The sequence below is a fragment of the Periophthalmus magnuspinnatus genome, chromosome 6 (genome assembly GCF_009829125.3).
Source record: "Periophthalmus magnuspinnatus isolate fPerMag1 chromosome 6, fPerMag1.2.pri, whole genome shotgun sequence".
Classification (NCBI taxonomy): domain Eukaryota; kingdom Metazoa; phylum Chordata; class Actinopteri; order Gobiiformes; family Gobiidae; genus Periophthalmus; species Periophthalmus magnuspinnatus.
The window spans coordinates 29,482,041-29,509,138 of record NC_047131.1 but is presented as its reverse complement, the minus strand read 5'-3'; the positions used below and the strand labels follow the sequence as shown (position 1 = coordinate 29,509,138).

Here is a 27,098-nt window from a genome sequence, read left to right as displayed (position 1 = left end):
GGTTTGGTTGCTTTCTTGTTATGAAATATTTACCACATCTCTCGCTCACTTCGGTTCTGGTCAGGGCTAATGTTTCTACAGGGATAAACAATGAGACGCAAGGTTTGAGGATGAATATATTGCATTTGTATTTCTCAGGGCAGGTGCGTAGGAGAAGAGAAAGCTGCAAACGCACAGCCGAATCTGAAAGCCTGACACACCGTCCAGCGTGGTACAGGGAGGACCAAACATTCTGGGCACCAGGCCTTGAAATGAGAAATAAGGAGAATGGCCCGTTGCCAGTGCTGTCAAGTCAGTCTTTAAGATGGGTGTAAAATAGGACGGACTAGTGAATAGCTCATTTTATAATGAAAATGAATAGCATCTTTCCCATTGTTGACGTGTTGACATGCTCTGCCCGGACATGGCTATAACAACATAATGGTGAAAATTAGCACAGCTTTCAACATACACAAAACTGAAGGATGTGTAGTTTTGAATTAATAATGTACAAGATTTGTGACAATCCGAACCAGAAATGCACCAAATCTTCAGTACCAGACAGATATTTTTATACTTTGGATTTTATGTTGACACCTTCCGACATTGACCGATTACCATGAAGAAAACTGAAAAAAATAATTATATCCTTAAAATAACACATAATTATCGTCTAAGTGCCATTTATTCAAATTTGTTTAATAGTTCCTTGTAGCCACGCTTGTCACGATAACACAGATGATAAGCGATAATACTGAAGCAGAATTATCCCCCAAAAAGTATTTTAAATGCAAATATTGTTAAAAATATGAACTGTAATGAATAAATGACAGAACGCAACAGTTAAGTAGTTAGTTTGTGTCTATAATGAGTCATAGAAGTTTGTGATTCAGCCTTTTTACAGCTCAATCTTATTTGTAGTGCAGAAAAATAACCAAAAAACTTCTCCGTTAGTGCAAAGAAAACGTCACCATGATAAATATTAACTCACCAAAATTACTTGTTTTAGCCAACATATATCGTAAACGGATAAGTCGATATAGTAATTAATTGTGACAGGTCTACTTGTAGCCTCTATCACGGGTTTAAGATTGATAAAATGTTCTTCTGGGCCCAATCAATCGGACAATAAAACCAATAAAGCCCAAACCATAGACTGTATTAACCAAGTGGACTAAAATGATGATGTGACGTGTACACCACGAGACGTTCGGCTCCAGTCAAAATGAAAGTCTCATCGAGAGCCAGAGCGGGTTATAGGGTTTAGCCTGGAGCAGGTGCTTAGCAAATGCGCCCGATTTTGTCTGTTATTATTAGTCCACGTATTGAAGTTATTATTACGGCTCACGCCCACTTTGGCCTCTAAAACGCTCCAAACCCACGCTCTCTTTCTGGTAGCTCTTCCGGTTATGAAGAAATCCCATTTTTTCCCCAATGGCAAATTCGGGCAAAGTTTTTCCTCTAAAAAATGATATAAAGTAGGTTGATTTGTGTAGAACGTTCTATGACCGTGTGCGCCAACAAGTTAGCAACTCACCGATCCTCTGGAGGCTTTAAAACAGCTCTGTAGTCCGAATAGAACTTATTTGCTGTCAAAATCGCAAGTATCGTAGCAATTAAAGAGCGAATCCAGAGCGAGGTTCACGCCGTTGGTTTAGGACGGAGTGGGTGCGACCTCAGGGAAAGAAGACGCCTGATTTGTTTGCTAATGTTCATGATCCTGGTGTTTTTCATTCTGCTATCTGTGATTCAAGATATGCAGAGCGGTTTAATACGAACATTTTAAGACCAAAACGACGAGGCTCACTCCAGCGATTAAAGTGAGTTGCAGCCAGAGTCGATGAAGCCGGAAGTGCGCCCATGATCACTTCCTATTTGGAACATGGAAGCTAGCAGGTTAGCCATGTCCATTTATATATACAGTGCAATCTATGAGCCCAACCCTACATTTTCTCGCTCTGAGTCGTTATACCTGAATCGTATTGTATTGGCGCATCCCTTCAGAGGCAAATATTATTACGGGAGACATAAAAGACACCGTCAAAGTATTGGATGTTGAGTGATGTGCGATCTTTCATCCCACTGTAGTGCTTTGAGAGCCCAATGAAGAAAAAAAAACATAAATATGCACGCCCATAAATCCCTAGAGCCATGGTTTGTAAACTGTGGGTGAGTTATACCAATCCAATTAAAGCAGAATGGTAATGCTGGCTCCCTAAATAAACAAGTCTATAAATTCAGACAAGTGCATGAAAACAAACACAAATGGGTAGAGGACCTCAAAGTAAATGGGTAAATAAAAAAAATTGATGAATATAAAAGTAAAAAAAGAAAAACCTCTCTAATGGATGTACGTTAGTCTTCCCGCTGGTGCTGTATTACACTATATTAGCACCTCTAGTGAGTCTTTCTGCTGAGATCTGCCGAGCGCCAGTAGCCAGACTTTTACTCAAAGAGGCACTTCTTATTTTCCCTTCAAAGTCCTGTGGGAAATCGGCTGCAAATACAAGTAGAGCGGGTCCAAGAGCTGCTCGGAGCCGCAGAGCAGTGTGGTATAGAACTCAGGTCTGAACACTGTAAATAATGAGTTCAGACCAAGAGTTCACTGGTGGAGCAGGTCGAGGAAATGTCTGCAAAGTTTTGATGTCTTCCAGAAGAGTAGATACCTCTTCAAAGTGTGCAGTGGTCATTCATTATTCAGTACAGCATGGAATCTATAAATCTCCACCTTAAAATGATAGAGTAGAATCACACAAACAGTTTTGAGGTATATGGTTTGACACTTTCTTTATTTTAATAGTGTAATGTGCTTTGTTGACCTATTTGTATGATGTTTATTGTTTTTTTTATCTTGTTTTTAATGTTGTGAAGCTTTGGTTGGCTTTGGTTGTCGGAAGGTGCTGTAAAAATAAAGTTTGATTGATGTAAATGGATCAGATATGGGTTCAAAAGGTTCTGGTTCAATCGATTGTCCAATTTTGGTCGATAAATGGATGGAATAAGACAATTTATCGGTCAGTTTTGGTGTAAAATATCTCGTAATAGTGTTCAAAGCTGTTCTGTAGCTGCATTAAATGATGAATAATAGTTATAAAACACATTTAGATCGTACGTCGTTAGAAATACGTTATGATTTCAGTTTCCGTCCTTGGATCTGTTAATATCGGGAAGTCAAAGTATCGACATTGGAACAGAAAAGGCTGGATCTGTTCATCCCAATACAATTGCTACTCAAACTCCTCACTCGAGTTCATCTACTACAGCAAAACATACAGTTGGAGAGTGTCGGTGTCTTAATAATTTTGAAAGGAAATGAGCCAAAAGGAAAGAACTTTAAACTTAGGTAAAGTCATTTTATTCAGAGTTCTGCTGCAACTGTCTGGCACATCTCCGAATAATTTTGGCCCCTCTACAATTCTCCTGTGAAGTTTCGGCTAATGTGCTCATCCATTTGAGCCGAGCTATTTTCCCCCATGAAAGTACGTATATCACACCTTAATCTAAAATGGATTCATTAATTTCCGGGACTACGGTAATGCAGCGACGATCGGGCGGACGTCCAGGGTCTGTGCCTCGTGGCTACAGCAACAGGGACTGGCTCGGGTCCACTGAAGTTAAGAAAGATAAGCAGTAATTAAAAATAGGAAAAGTGAATCATTTAATTACTAATAACGAGGGGGTGGAAAATAATAGATTCTTAAAAGTATCACGAGTCTATATCTTAACGAATTTGGATTGCAAACTCTCGAAAGTGTGTTTTAAACGGCATCTACAACAGAGTATAATGTCCACTTTAAATTCAGCTGGCGTCGCCCCTGTGGAGTTTATACGTGTTTCTTTTTATCGTTAAACTGTGAATAAGCCTGTAACTAACAACTAAATTCTCTTTCAGGTACCTTCTTTCAGATTTTTCTAAGAACAATACCAATTTGTGTGGATGTATAGTTTCCAAAGAAGATTGTTATAACGGAACGTGACATGTGTAAACTAAACGTTCTTTGTTTATGAATGAAAAATAGCTTTATATTGAATTTAGAATCATTATTGAATCAAAACTAGACATCAACAGATTGGGTTTTTTCCATGGTTGATTCTGATATCGATTATTTAGAATCCGATAAAACTCTGAAGATGTTTTTGGGCTGATTCTGATTATTTTCCACCGATTATATCATTTAAAAAGTGCACTATGTAACTTATTTTTTGAAGGGACAATAACCTGCTCGTCTTGATGAAATGCTGTTGCGTTGTCGGGTTGTTCCACAGTTTGGCATTGATACACGCATGAGATACCACCAGGCTAAGTTACAGGTCAGCTCTATGGAAAAACAAGCTCATTCAAAGTACAAGTGCATTTTGTGAGGGTAATTTAGAGAAATTGAACCCCAGTAATTGAAGAAAAGTAAAATGGATAAGGCTAATGCCAAAGTAGAGCAATAACATGTCCATAGACTCAAAAATGTGTCTAGAAAAGTTACACATTGCACCTTTAAATTTACTACAAACTCCCCGCAATGCTCTTTTTACCGAGAGCCGTGTGCAGGGTTTTGTGCAGCTATAGCCTCATTTTAAAGTGTTAATATAAAGCTCTGTATGCATTTTTAAGCAGATTGATGAAAACAAAATGGAGGAGATTTAAGGCTAAACACCGATGTGCTAAAATATCCAAATATCGACCAACTGATATATCGCCCAACCAATATATTGGCCTATATCTATTCAGGACCCCCAATAATCGGATCGAAATGCCAGGGACTTAAAGATTCACATCCGTACTAATAACCAACTTTTTAGACAGTCCAGGATATTCTCATGTTGATATGTTAATTGGACAAAAAAAAAAAGTTCAATTGGCTATTCTATTCAATTATCATTTTGTATTAGATTTTTTTTTAACATAAATTAATAAAAAAATAAAATAAAAATAAAATAGCAACAATAATAAAAAAATACAAAATAAAACACAAAAAAAAAAATCAATAAATAAAATAATAATAAATAATAATAAAAATAACAAAAATAATAACAATAATAACAATAATAATAATACAATCAGATTTTTAAAAAATATACTGTTGTAGGTGTTTCCCAAATTAAGACAGTGAGAAAATGTTTGGGATTTTGCTCCTTTCTCAGATGCCTCAAGTGGAGAACATCGACTTAGCGGCTTCTTTTATGTGGAGATTTTGCTAGAATACAGTTTTAAAGTTACAGGCGCTCACAGATAATTTAAGGTTTGGATCCTTTATGTAGGATTCACAGATAACATCATTCACTGAAGGGAGCAGTGGACTTACAAAGTGAAGTGCATTAAGATTCACACACGTTCTCTGTTCATTTTGCGTTTCATAGCAGCCATAGTAAAATACGCTACATAATTAATGAGTTTTGAGAAAACTTTTTAGATATACTCGACGTTCTGCCACATAAATCTAAAATAGTCTGGGTGAGTGTAGAGAAATGAAAATGAAAGTGATTCCCTGCAGGCACAGTTTGATCCTCAAACCGGGATGAGGACGGGCAGATGGAGCCTCATACAATCCCATATAATCTGTCTATCAGCCTGTGCGTGGTTTAAATCTCAAGAGTACAGCCCAGTCCTCCAAAACTCGTACTGCATCTAGACCTGTCACGATAAATATCATATCGACTTATCATTCAAAACAAGACGGATGGGGCGATCATTTTTGTGCGTCAGTGTTTATCAAGGGGAGTTTTTCCTTTGTAATAGTGGGAAAACGTCGGTTATTTTTCAGTTTTAGCCGATATAACTTGATTTACAGACACTAAAGTTAAATCAAAACACAAGGATCATGTAGAGCGGGTTAATACGAGCATTTTAAGACCAAAATTACAAGTTTGACAGCAGCAGTTATAGAAAAAGTGAGGTGACAATCCGATGAGTCGACGGAGCAGGAAGTGCGCCCATGATCACTTCCTATTTGCAACGCGGCGGTTTGCACGTTAGCTAGGTCCATTTATATACACAGCCTATGATTGCTACAGAGAAATACGACAATATAATATTTAATCTACTTTAATCTGCCGCTGACACAATAACAATAAAGCAGGTTAATCCCGGTAAACCATTTTTAAAATAAACTGTATCGTTAAAGGTCATGAGCTGCAACGAACGAATAAGCAACGTTTAGCCAAAGACGTTACATAGTCAACTCTTTACAGCTCAAATTAGGGATGGGACGATAAACAATAATATCGTTAATCGTGATAAAAGGGGAACACGGTAATCGTTCGTGGGACATTTTATATAATCGTGATAATCGTCAACAAAGATAAACAAAGCCACGGTATCACCAGAGTCAACAGGGGGGACAAAGTCGTCTGTTGTCCCAGGCCCCAGGGTTTTAGGGGCCCAGAATTGTGAGGCTTCTTGTCCCGGGCCCCCGAATTTCTGTTGAGGACCCCGTTTATTCACAACATTCTCTGCTAGATTATACAAAAGTTGTTTAAACAAGTAACTTATTCCTAACATTACATTTATAATCATATCTATAACATTTTTAAACTGTCAGCAACTTTAATCGTTACCGTGATATAATCGTTAATCGCAATTATTTTGACCACGATAATCGCAACACAAAATTTCAATATTGTCCCATGCCTAGCTCAAATCTTATCACAAAAAAAATAACCAAAAGTCAAATGATGTACTTCTATGCTTCATTATAGACACAAACTGACTACTTAACTGTTATTCATTGCAGTTTTTTTAACAGTATTGTACATTTAGAACACTTTTAGGGGGACAAAAAAAGTCTCTGCTTTATGTTTTGGTTTCAATATTATCGTTTATCGTCTATATTTACTTCAACTATATATCGTAGTTCAAATTTTGTTATCATGACAAGCCTAGCTGTATCATGAAATTCACATTTTACAGAGACATACGGTAAATAAGCAGCAAAATTTAAGTTAGAAGACATACACAATGACATAACTTTGACAATATTGAACGTGTAGTCACAAGTATCAACAAAGATACTAAAATGGATACTAATAATAATAAAAATAAAATAAAATTGCATGAATGGGACAAAATCTGACGTGGACCTTGAAGTTTTGGAAGGATTTTGAGATGATATGAGCTTTTTTAAGACTAGTATAAGACCACATGGTAACATAAAGAAAGTACTTTTTTTTTGTGTAGAAAATGTCTGTCGCCTTAAGGTTATGATTTGATCCTCATTGTAGTATTGAAGTACTGACTTTACTCAGCCCCGCCCACGTTTGCCTCTAAACGCTCCAAACTGCGCTCTTTCTGGTGGCTCTTTCGTTTCTTTTCAATGGTGAATTTGGAAAGTTTTTTTCTGTTAAATTATGATATAAAGTAGCTTGATTTGTGTAAACGTTCTATATTCGTCTGCGCCAACAACTCAGCACCTCACCGATCCTCTGAAGGCTTTGAACGGCTCTTTATTCACCAGCTCCTTACAAACTACTACAACCCAAATGACGATGGATGCGTCCACGACAACTTCCAGAATAAGGTGAATACGCCTGTCACTCACTATATCGAGTTATAGTTCAGTATATGAAAGCTGGAACAATATATTTTGGGGCTCAGTATTTATCATGTGTACTTTTTCTTTGCAAAATTAGGGAGATTTGGGTTATTTCATGTGTAATACGATACGATTTGACCTGTAAACGGTTGATTGCATATGGCTAATCATTGGTTCATTTGGCTATTTATTTGTTGCAGCTCGTGTCCTTTTATGATCAGACAATTTAACAATATTTCTCTGGGATTATCTTGTTTTATTTGAACTGCGTCAGCTTCAATTTTATCCTTTATCACTGTATATCTTTATAGCAATTTGTCGTACTTCAAAACGTGTTATCGTGATACACTTATTGAAGTATTGAGCCTTTTCCTTATTAAGTTTGAAGTGTTTGTTTAGTTTTTTTCGTACAGATTTAAAACAACTTCAGCTGACCAAAGTGCTTCACATAAAGTCAACAAAAATCAACATTTTTGCTGTGTTTTTAATTGTGTTTTTCCCGTGTATCGTGTCATCTGTACATGTGTTTTTCTTGACTTTTACATGAAGCACTTTTCCGTTGAAACGTTATTCCCGTGAGCGACAACAACAACTGAAAAAAAAAAAGCTGCTGCCGATCAACTTTCCTTCTCTTAATTGGATGCCTCAACAGAAGATAAAAATATGTATTGCGCAAACGATTTGTGGAATAAATAAAAGATGAGTTGGATCAGTGTCAAGGGAATAAGTATTGTGCATTTATGAGGAGGTGCAGAGCCAGGTATAAGCAGTAAACAGAGGGAGCATTAAGAGTTCTCCTGTGATGAGGAGGGTCACCGCCCACAGAGCACAGACTCACAGAAGAACAGCGACTGTGACTGGCCTTCCCAAAAGCAACCTGACATTTAACTTCTACTGCTGTCTGCCCTCCCACACACACACACACACACACAGTCACAATGCACGACAGAAAACCAGACTGAAAGCTAAGGAACGATTTACTCCAATACTGCAACCACAAAGACGGAGTTTTCAAAGCGAAACTGTGAAGATTTAACAATGAAACGTCGACTTTATTCAAACTACCATCCATTTGCATCAAACTATTAGGCAAGGCAAGTTTATTTGTATAGCACAGTTCATACACAAGGTAATTCAAAGTGCTTTACAGAATAAGAAAGATATTAAAAATCACACAAATCAAAACATAAATAATCATCATAAAATTAACATTAAAACAGAAGACTGCAGAATAAAAACCTTTCAGATAAACAGAACTATTTTGAGCCTGGATTTAAACATTGTCAAAGTCGAGGCCGGTCTCACATCTCCAGTTTTAGCTGAATAAAAAATTGAAATGTTAATCCTCCATGTTTAGTCTTGACTCTGGCACCAGCAGGAGGCCGGTCCCTGATGTCCTCAGAGTTTGAGATGGTTCATGTGGCTCTAACATGTGGGAGATGTTCTTTGGTGCTGGTCCATGGAAAGACAAATCTTTGAGCTACAGGAGCCGGTGCAGAAACCTGAGCACAGGACACATGTGTGAAGTACTTCCTGGTTCTAGTCAGGACCCGAGCAGCAGTGTTCTGGATGTTCTGTTCTGTCTTAAGGCTCGTTTGGAGAGACCAGTGAGCAGGACGTTACAGTCGTCTAATCTACAGGAGACAAATGCACGGATAAGTCTCTCCAAGTCTGGTTTTGACAGTTTACCTTTGATTTTTGCAGTTTTTTAAAAAGCTGCAGATGTTGCTGATTTGATGTGGCTGTTAAAGTTCAAGTCTGAGTCCATTATTCCCCTGAGATTTGAAGGTTTAGAGAGAGAGATCGGAGGTGACTGCTGACACTTTCTCTATGTTTCTGAAGAATAACTGATGAATATTATACTATTATTAGCAACGTTTCAATTTGTGTTGGTATTATTCTTAAAGCAAGCAACACTACCAGTACAAAAGTCTGGACACACCTTCTCTTTCAACGTTTTTTATTTATCAAAACATTATTCATCAGGTCGTCTGCAAACGATTTCACACCAGGTTCTCCACAAACATGAGGTGCGAGATAGAAGAGGGGCGACCCGTGTTGGCCGCGTCCCAGCCCCATCACAAACGGCTCTGCTCCCTTGACCACGCAAAGATCCACAGCGCGACGGTTTCATCACGTTTAGGGAGGATTCTGACTTAAAGGCGTTCAGTCATAATCCCCCATTGGCTCCTCAGACGAGCACATGCACCAAATATCTGGGTTTTTTATTTATTTTAGTACAGTCTACATTTTAGATACGCACAAAAGACACGAACTAAAGAAGCAAGATATATGGAATTATGTAGTAAAGAAAAATGGTGAAAAGTCTGCTAAGTCTGCTAACAAAGCAAAGCGCGGCTGCTTTGTTAATGATCCTTATTTGACTATTTTTATTAGAATGTGTAAAATGTGATTCATTGCCACTAATCTCTATGGTTCTTTTTAACAGTACAGTCACGTTTATTATTTATGACAGTGTGAATTTTCAGCTAAGAAAATGAAAAAAGTGCTACTCAAATGTACTGCAATAAGTGAAATCTGCGAAGTATCAGCTTTATTTTTACAATTCTTCTATGTTTTTTGTCTGTAAAACCCCTCACCACACACTTTATACACTTTTCTCACACAGGCGTTAACATTTTCTCACATTTCTCTCGTTTAAACACTCTCAAAGTTCAAACCTTCGTAGGCGTCTTTGTCGGTGCAGAACGTTTCATCGACGTTGCGGGTTTTGTCGGGGAGAAAACAAATTGCAAACATACAGCACTTCAGAGTCACACTGCGATCCAACGTTTATGTAAATTTGTCTGAACACATTCTGTACTGTACAGGAGACACGGCACGGAGGAGACTGATAGACAATGGTCTACAGTCCAACAGCCAATCAGGACGCAGGACGCAATGCACGTTCAGACGATGGAAAAAAACATGAAAAATTGCACCCAAAAAAACTGAGAAACAGCGAGACCGTGAAAGGTGAACCGCGATATAGCGAGGGACAACTGTACTACATTGACTAATTTTTTAATATATGATGTCAGAAACAATATATTTTGGTGCTCAGAGTTTATATAGTGTACATTTTCCTCATAATAGCGGTGGTGAGATTTTTCTTCTTCTTCTATGTCTAATTATCTCTTTCTCTTGCGGCTCAGACTTTCTAATCTTACTGTATAAATAAACATTTGTTCACTGCGATAATCCTGCATTATTGTTTTCGCGTAGCTTCAATGTGACCGTTTATCTCAGTTTATCTCTGTATCAACATATCGTACTTCAAAATTTGCAATTGTAACAGGCCTGTTTGTCCACTGATCCGAAGGTTGGCGGTTCGAATCCCGCTCTCGACATAAACATCATTAGTCAAGCTAGTAGTTCGTCAAAAGATTCCTGAATAATACGCATTGTACTGAATAACAAAAACGTGATTAATTACCATTGTAACTATCATTTTGATGCCCAACATTGTGGACTAATAAATGAACAATGGTTTATGTTTTATAGGTATCTAACTGTACCCAATCTAAGGCTTGGGATGGCAATAATATTTACTTTTTATATAATTTCTTGCGCCTGCTAAAGTTAGTAGCTCTCTGGCTTTGTCGTTTTGCGAAGGCTGCTCAACGGAGGAAAAAGTCTGGAGATTCCTGGACTAAATGAGCGCTGTCGTTGTGTCCTTGGGCGACAAACTTAACCCAATTCGCCCCAATACACCGGTGAATGAATGTGTTGTGAATTGGTGAGTATTTCCTTGACGTAAAACGCTTTGAGTGCCCCGAATGTGACCATTTACGAGCGTCAAACCCTGCTGCGATCGCAAAACCCACGACATACGCTTGGTAAAAACAACTGAACATCTTTTAATACCTCTGTTTACTGACCGTACAGTCGTTTCCTTTCCATATCCGGTTAACGGGTTACGTGTTTAGAAGCCCTCGACTCGGTAAGAAGGTCCAAGGTCGCGCGTATTTTCCCCGAGGCTACAAACAGACACAGCAGACCTACAACGCAAGAGAGCAGGAAAAGAGCCAGAGCGGCGCCAATCTGACCTCACATCACCCACACCTCACCGTACCTCTGCAGCAGGATCGAAGCTTAGAGCGAAGACGCGATAACATCTGCTTTTTAACTCCCACTTTACAACACAAACACACACATATACACACACACGCTGGATCATTCGTGACCAACGGCGTGCGCAAGTGATGAGCGGAATCGTGATGCCCCTGTAATCACATTAGGGGGAAGAAAAAAAAAAAAGCACATTATCGTCTTAATTAGATATCAGCTAAAATGACAAGAACACAAGGCATTTTCCCATAACAGCTATAGGCTTCCACTGACTGCAAACGCCATAAAATCCACATCTTATTTTTGCGCCGCAGTGAAAAACAATGAGTGAATATCCAGCAGCTCCCCCACAAACTAATTGAAGCCGGGCATAATACTAAAATTACAGCAATCACCATTTTCAGCTGGTAATACCACACTGCATTAGCTGCGTCTGCCTTTTCTCCACACTCCCACACGCCCTCATCACGATCCTGCCACCGTGTGTCCAAATTTGGCTCGTATCTCCGCGATGAAAAGTTCCCCAATTATCTCCATTCTTTTCGCACTAGACGCTCTCCTTCATTATCACCTCGCCCTTTGAAAAGTTGCTTTTTTTTTTTGCACGTCATAAACTAAACCGTGCGTAGGATATGATATTTATTTAATTAAAAGGAAAGAAAAGATGACACACGTTTGGAGATGTCGCGTTCGCTTTGGGGGAATACGGAGGGTTGTTCGGTGGGGGAAGGTAGTAAAGTACTGTACTCGAGTAAAGTACAGATACCTAAAAAAACAAATCAACTTAAGTGGATTTTACAGTGGATACTTGTTACTTTGACTTTACTACATTTGAGAGCAGTATCTGTACTTTCTACTCCACTTCATTTTGTAACTGGACTGAAAAGTAAAAAAGTACTTTCGTTTGATTATATTCGAGTTGTCTGTGTAATCCCTCAGTCGTCCAGGTCTGATCCACAGCAAAAGACGAGGTTTAAATCTGTCAACTGGTCGTTTTTGGTCGTCTTTAGCTTTAGATTAGAGTTATATGTTTATCATTTTTGTGGTAAAATCCTGACTAAAGGTTTCGAGTTCAAGCTTCGGCTTTGAGCAAACATAAATAAACAAAAATAAACAAAATTCATGAGAAAGATTTTTGAATTGATTTGTATTGCTGCTGTTTACCAAAATATGTATCTTTTTTTAATCACCACTTGTGTGAAATAATTACTTAGTTACTTTTTACTCTACTCGTCGCCGTTAGACTTGCGGTTGCCGACTTTCCATTACCGTAACTCTGAATTTACATGAAGCACAATTGGTTGCAAATGGCGTCTCAAAGCAGAGGCATGAGGCTCTTTAAATATTTTACTGTCATTACGGTAACGTGCTCACGTCGCCCTCGAAGACGACCAATCAGAGCACAGGCGTCGCGGAGATTTTCCCAGTCTGTTATTTGATGCGTCAAAGGAAAAATAAGGATGGACAGAGGTGTAAAATAGAGGTAGTTGTGTGAAAAAGAGGCAAAAGTACAGGCTGATACTTCCTTTAACATGGCTAAAAACAATAAAAGTCTAGACGAGTTATAATGGTCTATAATGTGCTCAGTCCTTAAAGCGGGGCTGTCCAACCTACGGCTCAGGGGCCAAACGTGGTCCTCAGAACAATTTTTGTCGGCCCTCATGCCTTTTTTACTACAAACTGAAGAGATTCTACTTCCTTAACCTGAATAAAATCACATTGCATTGTGACAAAGACCTAAAAAATAATCTTCCAAGTCTTGTTAAAGGTACAATGTCTGTCAAAACTGGGTTAAATGCACCGTTTGACTTTCTGTATCGACACTGATCTGTGGCCCTCTGCTTCAAATATGTTTCAGTTTACGGTCCTCGGTGAAAAAAGTTTGGACAACCCTGCCTTAAAAGGTTAAAGTACATTTATAAAACAGCTTCTTAAATACTTTTATTTAATTAGACTTTTTCATATGATACTTTTACTTAAGATAAGATAAGATCTGCCTTTATTAGTCCCACAGTGGGGAAATTCCAGTATTGCACCGCACAGTTAAAGAACAGAAGGAAAATGGTACATGCAATAACAAGATAATAGATAAATAGCTTCAAATAATTAAAAAATAGACTTAAAAATAAACTAAAAATAGACTCTACTGTAACATCTCCGTAAAGTGGCTTGAGTATTGCACATGGGTGTGGTTGAATGACACATGTTCAGCGTTAACAGTGTTCATTGTACAGTCTGACAGTAACTTCTTACCTCTGTATCTGTACTTTTACTCGAGTAACAAAACACAGTACTTCTGGGCTTGTTCGGATGTCGCTGTATAAATGAGGCTTCCCTGTGTCGCTGTGCCACATACATCAGTGTGGCAGGGAGCCATATGGCATCAGGTGTTTTAGCCGACTGCAGCCAACTCTGTTTCTGCACTAACTGTGGCTTTTCTTCTTAATCGCTCATTAACACGAGGAGAGAAAAATAAGAGCTCGTCTATTTAGTCGGACAGGGGAGCAGATTTACTCACATTTAACTAAGAATATAAACTCCTTTCTTGAGAGGATGAATGCTACACTTTTCAGTTAAACCAGTGTGAAGCAGCTCGATGTTCGAGTGCTGTGTAACTAATCAATGACTAATAAAGTCTGGGGGATTAGCTTTTATTAAACTGTGCAGAGTGGGAAATTAACAGCAGTTAAAATTACACCTGCTAATCTCAGCGCTATTACTGTGTTAAGAATGTTCTACAGAATGACATTACACTTATCCATTCTGCTTTTATTCATTTATGCAGGTATTTTAATAGATAAAAAAATACTTTTACTGTAATTCTTATAGTGAGCAAGGTCTCTCCACAAATAATGATAATAATTATAATAATAATGACAATAAGAAGATTGAGAATAACGACAATAATAATAATAATAATAAGACGAAGACGAAGAATAAGACGAAGATGAAGACGACAAAGAATAAGACGAAGATGAAGAAGACGACGACGAATAAGACGAAGAATAATAAGACAAAGAATAAGACGAAAAAGATGAAGACGAAGAATAAGAAGAAGAATAAGACGAAGACAAAGAAGATGAAGAAGACGACAAAGAATAAGACGAAGAAGATGAAGAAGACGAAGAATAAGAAGATGAAGAATAAGACAAAGAATAAGACGAAAAAGATGAAGACGAAGAATAAGACGAAGACAAAGAAGATGAAGAAGACGACAAAGAATAAGACGAAGAAGATGAAGAAGACGAAGAATAAGAAGATGAAGAATAAGACAAAGAATAAGATGAAGAAGACGAAGAATAAGACAAAGACGAATAAGACAAAGAAGATGACGACAAAGACTTAGAATAAGGTGAAGAACAATGCATTAGCCTTAATAATAATAATAATAATAATAATAATGCATTAGTGCCTTTCCAGATGCTCATAAGTTCGATGTAGTGTGTTATTCATTAGATTCTATTGTAGCCACACCTGCCCTGGAGCAGACTGACAGAGGCAAGCCTGACAATCTGCGTCATCAGCAAATCCGACCAACACACACACACTCACACACACAAACACACACACACACTACATTCATGCTATGTAATGTGGGTGAAGTGTCTTGCCTAAGGACACAATTACAGTTTTTACACTGACGTCCCACTGTGGGATCTGGAATTCCCAGCAGTTTCCCATCCAAGTCCAAACCAGACGCAGCCCGGCTTAGCTCCTGAGATCTGAGGAGGTCTGGCCACGATCTCAACAGTAACTTGGCCTGGAGGTGCCACCTACTCGTCTCCGTGGAGGTATTTTTGTACAATCCCAATGTGATATCGTCTCCATAAAGAGGTGCAGATGGTAGATTCTCCGCCAGAGAAGTTACAGAGTCAATCTTAAAAGCTACCATCTGCAAGTCTACAGTGCTCACTTGTTTATCATGGGAGTTTTTACAATTATTCTATATGTTTTTGGCCGTAAAACCCCTCACCACACACTTTATACACTTTTCTCACACAGACGTTAACATTTCCTCACATTTCTCTCTCGTTTAAACTCTCTCAAAGTTCAAACCTTCGTAGGCGTCTTTGTCGGTGCAGAACGTTTCATCGACATTGTGGGTTTTGTTGGGGAGAAAACAAATTGCAAATGTACAGCACTTCAGAGTCACACTATCCAACATTTATGTAAATTTGTCTGAACGGATTCTGTACTGTACCCAAAAAAATCCGCGAAAAAACGAGGCCACGAAAGACCAACCGCGATATAGTGAGGGACAACTGTATTTGATTTTTTTTTTTTTTTTTTCACGAGTAGATGGTAGATGTGAAACATGTCGCCCCCTCTGGGCTTTTTCCGTCAGTCCAAAGCTGGCACACGATCAGTAACATAGATAGAAGTAGTGGTGATATCTGAGAATACAACAGAGCAACAGACAGCTTTAAGACCCATAAATAATTAATATGGATCCAACAGAACCATAACTCTACATTCTTTCATTCAGCCAACATGAAAACATATAAGCAAAACATATAACGGAAATAATTTGTGATTTCTATTTGCTGTTTATTTAAATCTTCCATGCAAGACTGAGAAAAAAAGAAGACGAGGAGTGAGGAAAAGCCAAAACTCCTCGTCGTATTTCTAAATCCTAATCCAGATGGCAGTGTGCAGCACTCCAGCACATCCTCAACAAGAGACATGCAAATGGAGTCGGCTCTCGGCTCAAGTGAAAGATAAGGAGAGATGGGACCGTGTGACGTGCAGGAGAACCTTGAAGTGTTCGGCTCCTCCCGGGATCGCAGACCCAAGACGTTACTCTGGCCTCTATAAAAAAATCACTCAGAGTCATAGGACAATGCATAATCCCATTAGATGTCGATGGTGCAAAACAAACGCCTGATATTTGATGTTATACCAAATGACTTTATAGCGCAAAAAATGAGCTATTTCGTCTCAGAGTCATTCACTTGCAGGAGGAGTTTCGGGTTAAAATTAATGCAAAAAGATATGGGGCAGCATTGTGAGATAAAACAAATTTATCTGTCAACTTCTGCAAGCAATTCGTTGTAGCTTTGCGTTTTAGTTACATATTTTGCTTGTACTTGTCAAAGAAACTCAATGAAACTGAACGTGATTTACACATTTATGGATGAATAAAGAGTCTCTGTACAACCTGTAAAACATCACGGTCCTTGTAAACATTTTCTTATTACAGTTGTACCTCGTTTATCGCGGGGATTACGTTCTAAAAATAACCCGCAATAGGCGAAATCTGCGAAGTATCAGCTTTGTTTTTTACAATAATATTTTTAAAGGCTGTAAAACCCCTCACCACACACTTTATACACTTTTCACAACCAGGCATTAACATTTTCTCACATTTCTCTCTTGTTTAACCTGGGACATGGCACATTTTGGGTTGTCTAGGCCACAATGCAGATTTTTATAATAATAACAGCAACAATGCAAATATATTCATTTAGAATTTATTTTAACAGTTTAGAATGTTTGTTTTTTTTTTTTGTAAAGGCACATGCCTCCTGCTCCTGTCATCAGCTCTTCACACGAGACACATTGTTCCAAGAGGCACGATTGTTGTTTCTCATTTTGTTTTTATTCAGGACAAATGTTGCTGTGTTCAGGGTCTTAATAAATAGTTTTTGCAAATCATTATACAAATGTTTTTTTCAAAATGATAAAAAATGTCCACACATAAGGACATTCGTTTTATATCACTTTTTTCAAACTACATAAGGTAAAAAGAAAATAATTTGTTTTTACTCATCAGGTCCAATCAGCTCAAATAACAAAGAGAAATTAGTAAAACCATGAAAGAGCTTGGGTCTTAGGAGGTTAATTAATTAATAGTGATGCGCATTTCACAGTTCGTCTGACCCGTGCCTCTTTGTCCTGGCGCCGCTCCGCTGTAGTGTCGATCCAACATTTATGCAAATTTGTCTGAACACATTCTGTACTGTACAGCAGACACGGCACGGAGGAGACTGATGGACAATGGTCTACAGTCCAACAGCCAATCAGGACGCAGAACACAATGCACAATCATACGCTGTAAAAAAAACATGTAAAATTGCGCAAAAAAAACCCCTGGTGAACCGCGATAAAGCGAGGGACAACTGTATCTAACCTAGTGACAAAAATTTAAATAACAATCTTGAAAACCGCAACAATTTTGCTGTTTGACATAAATGTGCCAAAAGGTTCTTACTGGCTCAGGAGTGAGTATCTAAAAAATGTGAATAAATGGGGAATATACGGGCGACAGTAGCTCAGCGAATGTTTGTCCGTTGGTGGTTCGAATCCTACTCTCGACAAACATAATTGGTTAAGCGATTAGAACCATTAACCCACAGGTTGGCGGTGCAATTCCAAGACACTTAAATCCCTCCTGAATTTGTGTGTGAATGGGTGAGCCGAGTGCCCTGAAGATGGAAAGCCGCTGTATAAAAATGTGCCCGTTCACCATCTACCATAAAATTACCCATAAAAAGTGCAGAAATATCACTTACATTAACAATATTCTTTATAATTCCAAAATGCTCGCCACCTCTTGTAACCATATTTGGATGTAGTAAATGTAAGGCCTGGCAGTGGCTCCTGGATGTCTGCTCTATTTAAGATAACAAGCCTTGAAGATCCCCGACTTTTACATTTGGCCGCACAAAAAGGATGGCCCGGAGGTGTCACGTCTGCTGCCTCAGTGAGTCCTTTTGAATCCTTATATAGAAGCTTACATACGCGGTAGACGGAGAGGAGACACTTACATTGCCGAGGTTGGTGAATCCGTGCTCCTTTGCGATCCGATCCGCCTCCTCCGGCCCTCCGCTGATCTGGACAGCCCAAGTGTTGGTGTAGACCTCTGCATCAGCACACGGGAGCTCCGGGGACAGGAGGACACCGCAGGCCGTCCATAGGTGCAGCAGCAGGACCACCCTGGCATCCATGAAAAGGAGAACGCTTCCAGTGACCGTCTGCCTCTTCCTCTTCCTCCTCCGTTACCTCACAGTGGACGGCCTAGACAGGACAGGACGCAGCATGTTAGAAACTCCAAGGACTTTTAAATGGGTTAGACTGAATTAGCCAGGAAGAAAGTAGTTTCCAGAGTGGGGTTGTTAAAAATATCAAAAATCAGACACTAAATTGATACCAAAACTACCGTATTTTCCGGATTATAAGTCGCACCATCCAAAAAATGCATAATAATGAAGAAAAAAAACATATATAAGTTGCACTTTACAAAATCCGAGAGCAAGAACAGACATTTTATCTTTAACAGCAATGAATAATAATAACAATAACATAGAGAACAACAGGCTGAACATTAGTACATCACGCTCACGTAACACATTTATATTTATTCATCTACATGAAGCACAGACAGCACTGAACACGTGTCTGGTTTGTTCACGTAAGATATCGACAGTTAATCAGATAAATAAAGCAGAAAAATTAAGCTAACAAGTTTATTCTGGATCTTGCTCGATGTCGCTTATGAAAAACTCCGCCAACTCCGGAAGAAGTTGCGGTTTCTGCTTTCCACTTCCCCAAAAACGAGACTGAGTAAAAGCGTCAGTCTTGTTTTAGGGGAATTTAATGAGAGCTAGATTGTAGATTTCTTGAAATAAGACTTCTGCTATGACGTGTACAAGTCTCCTGACCAAGTTTTTGTTCAGTCTTTCTCAGATTTCTCCGATTTTAAATGTTCAGTGATACAGGAGGAGCAGATACTGGCACAAGTCTAGAGTGCCTTCGTGCAGTTGACAGTGTGACAATAACGAAGATGTGAAATTATACACTCAGATGCGACTTAAGTTCCATAAGTCGCAATTGAGTATGAGTCGCACCCCCAGAAAATCGCAAAGTATAAAAAAGCGCGATTTATAATCTCAAAAATATGGTACTATCAAAATTAGACAGTCATTTGAGCTGGTATCAATACTAAAACAGACACATTCACAAGACAGAAATGCAAATTAAAACCTTTCCTGAATCGCTTTAGAATGATTTTGAGCTGAAGTAGAACAAGTATAAGACACATAGAACTAGTATACGCCCATGAACCACTACAGAACCTACTGGACGATTGAGGGATTACACAGATGTAAATATAAATGTGTTACGTTAGCGTGACGTACTGATATTCAGCCTGTTGTTCTCTGTTTTATTGTTTTTATTATGACTTCCCTGTAAAGATAAAATGTCTGTTCTTGGTCTCGGATTTTGGAAAATAACTCTTCCCCCCCCAAATGCGACTTATATATGTTTTTTTCTTCATTATTATGCATTTTTTGGCTAGTGGGTCTTATACTCCAGAGCGACTTATCGTCCAGAAAATACAGTTCTATGATTTATATTTACTTCAGTTTATTATCGTGGAATCGGTATCAAGTATAATGTTTATTCCAAACTATCGAAAAGACTTTGAAATGTTTGTATCGTGACAACACTATTTCAGGTAACAGCTATATGAATAAACAAGAATTTCATTTATTTTACAAATGCACAACGCTCAAAACGGCTTTAATCGAACTCATGACGTGAAATTATCTTGTTAAAAAATAATTACACATCGACCGTAACACCGTAAGGACACATTTTGAGTTTTAAACAACACGGGGCTGAGAAAACGGAAGTATTTCTCAATCCTACGAACGCTAATATGCATCTCAAACGCGTAACAACTTCCTCAGACAATAATATGCTAATGTATGCTAATGAAAGAGTAGGCATGTTGTAGCAGCCGGGCAGACTCCTTTCGCTCTGGTACACAGGCAGTTACAGCCCGCACCCAGGGGAAAGCCGACATTTAAGCCCAATATTCAAACTCTTCCTCTGGCTTTGCTATTAATTTAGACTGCACTAAAAAGGTATCAAAGGCCTAATGCATTTTGTATGAAGGGTAAAATAAAAGCCTGATGCAGAAGTACTTAAGTGGGGCATGGCAGCGGAGAATAAAAGTTGGTAATGTTCTGCTTGTCAAAGACGAGTAAAATGGAGTAAAAACGTCGGCCTCGTTTTTTGGGGGGAAATTTGATGAGAGCTGGATTGGAAGTTTCTTGAAATAACGAAGAAATTACAGATGTACAAGTTGAGTTCTGCTGCTGTGATCTGTGCAAGTGTCCTGAGCAAATCGACTAGCATGCAAATGAGGGTTATGAAGCTTTTAAAAGGTCCGATATTACACAAAATTGTCTCATGAGAGGTTATTATGCTGTTAAATCTTCAGAAACAGGCCTGGAGTTGTGTTTTGTTTCTTCTTTTATTATGTTTGCTCATGTCTCCAAACCTCAAAATGCTCCGTTCCACCTTGTGATGTCATAAAGTGGTAGTTTTCATGTGAACAGCTACTGTTTACCTTTAGCTCAGTAAAGATCGGCAGTTCCAGGACTGAAATTATCCAAATGATTCTAAAAAAAATGAAGGTGTGTGGAGTTTAAAAACACATCGGAGCACTTCCTGTATCACACGATGACATCACAAGGTGGAACAGAGTGTTTTATGTTTGTAAGTCAGTCTATTTATGCAGGATTCACCTTCACTAGAATCATTTGGATAATTTTAGACCTGGAATTGCCAATCTTTACCGAACTAAAAAGTAACGACAGCAAAACCGCATTTTCAGACGGTTATCTTGTTTACCTTCCACCAAAAGTTCCATAAATTGCCAAAAATCCAACAGTTTGATGCATTTAACGAAATAAAACTATTGTAATTCTGCATTTTCTCCATGCTGTTTTAAATCTACCATGATGTTTTTAGACTTGACCCGCTCCTGTCGTAGACGTGGCGCCATCTACTGGTGAACAAACCTCAAATAAACTTACAGATTGTAGCTTTAAATGCTCCATGCTCCATTTATAAAGGTACCTCCGCACTGTTAACCTGCTGTTGCGTTTCCTCCGCCTCAGGGACTGTACATTAGCTTCTATCGCTAAGACCTTTTGTTATTTGCACTCTTTGTAATTTGCTAATCGTCCCTGTTCAAATTGCAGTTTTGATTTGAGTGCAGCCTGGCAACAAATTCGACATTATTGCACGCTTATTTCCAAATGAGTTATTGTAAACCGTTGGGAAATCTTTTCAAATATTGGGAGTAGAGATGGACTGATGTATTGTTAGGCAGATATTTGAACTTTTTAGAGAATTGAGATGTTGTTTTTGGACAATTTAAGGCCTAAAAATACCCCAAAAGCTTTATTTGAACACTTTATTGCGAAGAGAAACTGTAAAAAAATGTGACTATGAAGCTGTTTTATATGTGTGTGTGGTAAAAAAAAGCTGTGAATGAGTTTGTTGCCATTTTAAAGGGCCGATTCACACATGTTTAACGCACAAATCCTGCATATTTAGGCTAAGTTCTTCTCTCAAACACCAAACACTCTGTTCCACCTTGTGATGTCATAAAATAAAGCTAAAAAAACTACTGGTTCAGGACATGACAAAGTGGAACAGAGCGAACAGAGCTGAAATTATCCAAATGATTCTAGAAATGAAGGTGTGTGGAGTTTAAAAACACAGTGGAGCACTTCCTGTATCACCACATGATGACATCACAAGGTGGAGCTGAGCGTTTTCTGTTTGGGAGAAGAACTCAGCCGAAATATGAAGAATTTGTGTGTTAAAAATGTGTGAATGAAACAAAAAAAACACAACTCCAGGTCTGTTTGTGACGAGGAAACAAGATTATAACATAGAAAATAGAGCAATACGGCCCCTTTAAGCCTCGAGTGATTTGATTTGGTTTGGTTTTTGGGGTCCCAATTTGAGTTTAAAACAATTCTTGATAAAAAAAAACAAAAAAAACAAACAGTTATCAGCTCTAAGGGTATTTTTCATCCAAAAACAAAGAACATTTTACACATTTCAAGCTCCCTGTTGTAATAAACTTTTTTTTAATATATATATCACATGACTTAAATCAAAATTTTGTGTAATATCAGACCTTTAAAGTTCTAAATTTGTGGAAAATAATCAAATTCGGCCCTACATGACGTCTCAAAACCATCCGCAGAGTTAATCATTCCTCGGTTGCTCTGGTTCCTCAACAATTGGCAGCAGCATCGCCCATAAAAATATCCATATCGATCGCTCTGTATTTAGAAGCTCACGACGTATCCAACAGATTCAAGGACAACAATACGTGGCATCAAAGTTAAAGTCAGACACGCGATCGCAGAGCCGTGAAACAGAGACAAAAGGGCGAAAGGGCGTTGAACACATGACCAGCAGCTGTCACTCTCCCGCCGAGCGTTTCCCCTGAGCTCATTAGACGTCCGCCCCCCAACAGAAAGGACAGGTCCAAGAGCCATGAAGAGCACGAGAGACGGCACGAACGCACAGAGATATGAAGCGGAACGGCATAACAAGCGTCAAACCCGGAACACAACAACACAAAACGTAATCGTCACGCCGCGCTGACCCGAGGCTGGCAGCACGAGAGCCGTCTACGCTTACGACGTAGCCCACGGGAACAAAACTTCACGAATGAAACTTCAAACTTCAACCTTCACTTCATTCAGTTTAATTACGTTTCCAGGTTTTAATTACTTAATAACTCTTGTAATGTCTCCGGTGGAAAGTACACCACCTGCTCGATGTTATGACTTTGCCTGGAAAGTTCCACAGTGTGAAATGAAGCCTGTGCGTCTCCACGGAAACAGATGACATCACAGAGCAGAGTTACCAGTCAGATCTGTGAAGAGGCAAAAGTGTCCAGTCAAAGAAATAATATTACAGGGATTTATGTTCTAAAAATAACCCGCAATAGGTGAAATCCGTAGTCGTCAGCTTTATTTTTACAGTTATTCTCTATGTTTTTTGGCTGTAAAACCCCTCACCACACACTTTACACACTTTTCTCACACAGGCATTAACATTTTCTCACATTTCTCTCTCGTTTAAACTCTCTCAAAGTTCAAACCTTCGTAGGCGTCTTTGTCGGTGCAGAACGTTTCATCGACATTGTGGGTTTTGTCGGGGAGAAAACAAATTGCAAACGTACAGCACTTCAGAGTCACACTGCGATCCAACGTTTATGTAAATTTGTCTGAACACATTCTGTACTGGACAGGAGACACGGCACGGAGGAGACTGATGGACAATGGTCTACAGTCCAACAGCCAATCAGGACGCACGACACAATGGTCTACAGTCCAACAGCCAATCAGGACGCACGACACAATGGTCTACAGTCCAACAGCCAATCAGGATGCAGAACACAATGCACGATCATATAAATGTAAAAAAAAGCATGAAAAACTGAACTAAAAAAATCCACAAAACAGCGAGACTGCGAAAGGTGACTGTACAGGGAGAGCCCAAAGACCATTTAAAACACGTGTTAAACTCAAGGCCTGGGGGCCAAATGCGGCCCGCCATGTCATTTTATGGGACAAGGTAAATTTAAATTGACATTTTAAGACAGTTTTTTTTAAGACAGTCTGTTTATCAGGAGTTACGCAGTTACACAGACATATTTTTTTTGTCTTTGCAAATTTGAGACGAACCATTTCGCTGATGTGGCCCTCGAGTTCAACACCCCTGATTTAAAACATTAAAAACAGGCGCAGGTGTGAGTATAAATCTTCATCACCAGATTATTAAAGTGCATTTGTGGCACCAAAGTCTCCAGTTTTGCTCGTCCTTGAAACATATTCAATTTTTGGGAAGTAAAACAGCCAAAACCCCTTTTTTCACATCTCAGTCCTGGTGCAGTCAGTCCTTAAACTTATACAATCGTGTGATCTTGTATTAAATGTTCCCGTAGCAAAGTTCAACAAGCAAGTGAGATATTCTGGGAGTCCATGTCTAATTTATACAATGTTATTCTCTTCTGACAGATAGCAATGGCCAACTACTTTATCATAGAGTGAACAGTGACGGGTTTTAAATTCATCACCTGTCACGAAACGAAGGACTGAGCGAAAAAGCGTAAAGTTGCACCTTTAACCTTTGCTCAACCAGAAATGCCCGACTAACATTCACAAACTTTTACAAACGAGTAAAAGTCTGGCCTCAGAAGGAACCACTTTCACTTATTTCTTTGCTGTTCGGTAAAACCACACAAACCAGACGCCTCGTTGCTGTAGGGCAGAAGCACCGACAGCTCTGCCACGGCGCAACCAAAGCGAGTGACGGCCACGTTCTCTTTGCTTTTAATACTTCTTAGTTTCAGATAACACTTTCAGACTAAAATAGATCATTTCCACTTGTGCCGAAGAGCGAGGAGCTGGACGAACCATATGCAGTACTCCAACTCAATTTCAGTGTTACCGGCTGCCAAACTGACACCCACACTGTGCTCTGGGCCGGCCGCAGAAAACGCACCGGAGAAAACGGCTACATTCGTGAAGTACCACTGCGGGTCAAGTATTCGCTGGAGATGAGGAAAATCAAGCTGCTACATAATAGTGTGATTGGAAAGAGAGTGCGTAAAGACGACTACAGTTGTCTCTCACTATATCACAGTTCACCATTCGCGTTCTTGCTGTTTTGCCAATTTTACATACTTTTTTTTACGACGTGCATTGTGTTCTGCGTCCTGATTGGCTGTTGGACTGTAGACCATTGTGTTCTGTGTCCTGATTGGCTGTTGGACTGTAGACCATTGTCCATCAGTCTCCTCCGTGCCGTGTCTCCTGTACAGTACAGAATGTGTTCAGACAAATTTACATAAATGTTGGATCGCAGTGTGACTCTGAAGTGCTGTACGTTTGCGATTTGTTTTCTCCCCGACAAAACCCACGATGTCGATGAAACGTTCTGCACCGACAAAGACGCCTACGAAGGTTTGAACTTTGAGAGAGTTTAAACGAGAGAGAAATGTGAGAAAATGTTAACGCCTGTGTGAGAAAAGTGTATAAAGTGTGTGGTGAGGGGTTTTACAGCAAAAAACATAGAGAATAATTGTAAAAAAAATAACCTGTAGCGGGTTATTTTTAGAACGTGACCCCCGCGATAAACGAGGGACCACTGTATAGCAAAAGCCAAAGTTAAATCTGTCAACTGGACAAATCGTTGTAGGAGTGAAGACGTTTCGCTGCTCCTTCAGTTCCGGTCAGATTACTGCTGGACACTGCCTTATATCTGTCTGAAACTGGAACTGTAAACAGCTATTGTCTCCAGCTTCAGCCTTAATGGCCCTACTAATGTTCTCTTTTGTTTCTTTAGTTTGTTTTGGTCTGAGGATGGTGTTATAGATTTGGGAAAGATCATGTCTCAGGCCCCCCCATTCCTGTTTAAGGAAGGATTCTCTTTCCTAACAAAAATAGCTTCTTTAACTCCCAAAACTCTCAAACTATTTCTTTTCTCTGGCTAATATCTGTAAAAGACGACTGTAAGTTGCTGGGAGCGGACAGGGCATCATCATTCGTGGAGATGAGAAGTAAAGCGAAAAGCAGACACAATCTACAGGAGAAAACTTGCAGAAAAAAAACAAAAACACACACATTCAAGGCAAAACACATAATATCAAGTTCAACGCTGTCCGGGCTCAGCTGTGCGCTTAATAAAACACAAAAGCTTCCATTTATAGATGCTATTTTCGTGCAGAGGGTGAGGCAGTGCAATGCTTTTGAAAATAGATGTTTCAGGCTGATGTTTGAACTGTTCTGACCTTGGGTGCTTCATATCCAGTGCACGCCACGAGAGTAGCGCGTAAAGAGACATACAATAACAACTACAGTGCCTGGAAAGTACTTGAAACTGTTGGAAAAGCGGGACAACCCTGTGGATTTTGACTGTAAAGAGGAAAATGAAAATAAAAACAATGTAAATCTAGGTTAAGGCAACAAACTAGAGTTACGCACGCGCTCTGATAAACGATAAGTAAAGAGAAAATTGATATAAAAGCTTACCTTGCCAGTTATAAACCAAAATATCTGCTTTAGAAATAAAACAAGGCAACGTAACCTAAGGAAACAGGTGACCTAATAGCCTAAATAACCACAATGTGCAAAAACACAGCTCAAAAACGCACAAAAACGTGTCCAAAATATTCCTAGACACTTGTACTTCTTGGTGCGCAGGTGCCATACCGTTGCGCTCTGGATCAGATGGACAGAACATCATGCTTTTCTCCACATCATCTCTTCTCCTTCTTTTCCTCTGCGCTCCTCCAAGTCCAAGAACAAGTATTTTGTCTTTGCAGCGCTCTGTGAACTTTATATCCAAGCCGGTGCCCGCGCTTTGCTCCAAAAACCCAAACCGCGCGCCTGTTCTCCGCCCATTATCCCCCCACAAAGTGTCCGCGGAGACAACTATCTAAAGCGTGCCCAGTTTACACGCGTTTTCGTGTCCAAACGCATCGCTTTTTGGAGCAGATTTTGTCTCTTTAGTCGCTTCTGGGAGTTTGCGCGTCCATAAACATCGCACCTCGGACAATAAACGACACAAATCCTCTGCGCGAACAATAAAGAGATGATGAAGGGCTCGTGCTCGTAGTACAGCGGCTCTGACTGGACGAGGTGACAACAAACTGCCACGAGCCTTTCTCCAGGAAATACGTCACGTTTAAAAAGCAGC

General features: G+C 39.3%; 1 protein-coding gene across 1 annotated transcript in view; it reads right to left on the bottom strand.

Annotated features, from left to right (window-relative positions):
• The window catches only part of furinb (furin (paired basic amino acid cleaving enzyme) b), a 132,679-nt gene extending 105,615 nt beyond the window's left edge, over positions 1-27,064 (bottom strand). The window contains exons 1-2 of the mRNA XM_033968134.2: positions 26,612-27,064; positions 18,341-18,590 (exon numbers count right to left, since the gene is read on the bottom strand). Coding sequence (XP_033824025.1) covers positions 18,341-18,520 — 180 coding nt within the window. The 5' untranslated portion in view covers positions 18,521-18,590; positions 26,612-27,064. The remainder of the gene's footprint in view (positions 1-18,340; positions 18,591-26,611) is intronic.
• Between the last annotated feature and the right edge of the window lie 34 nt (positions 27,065-27,098).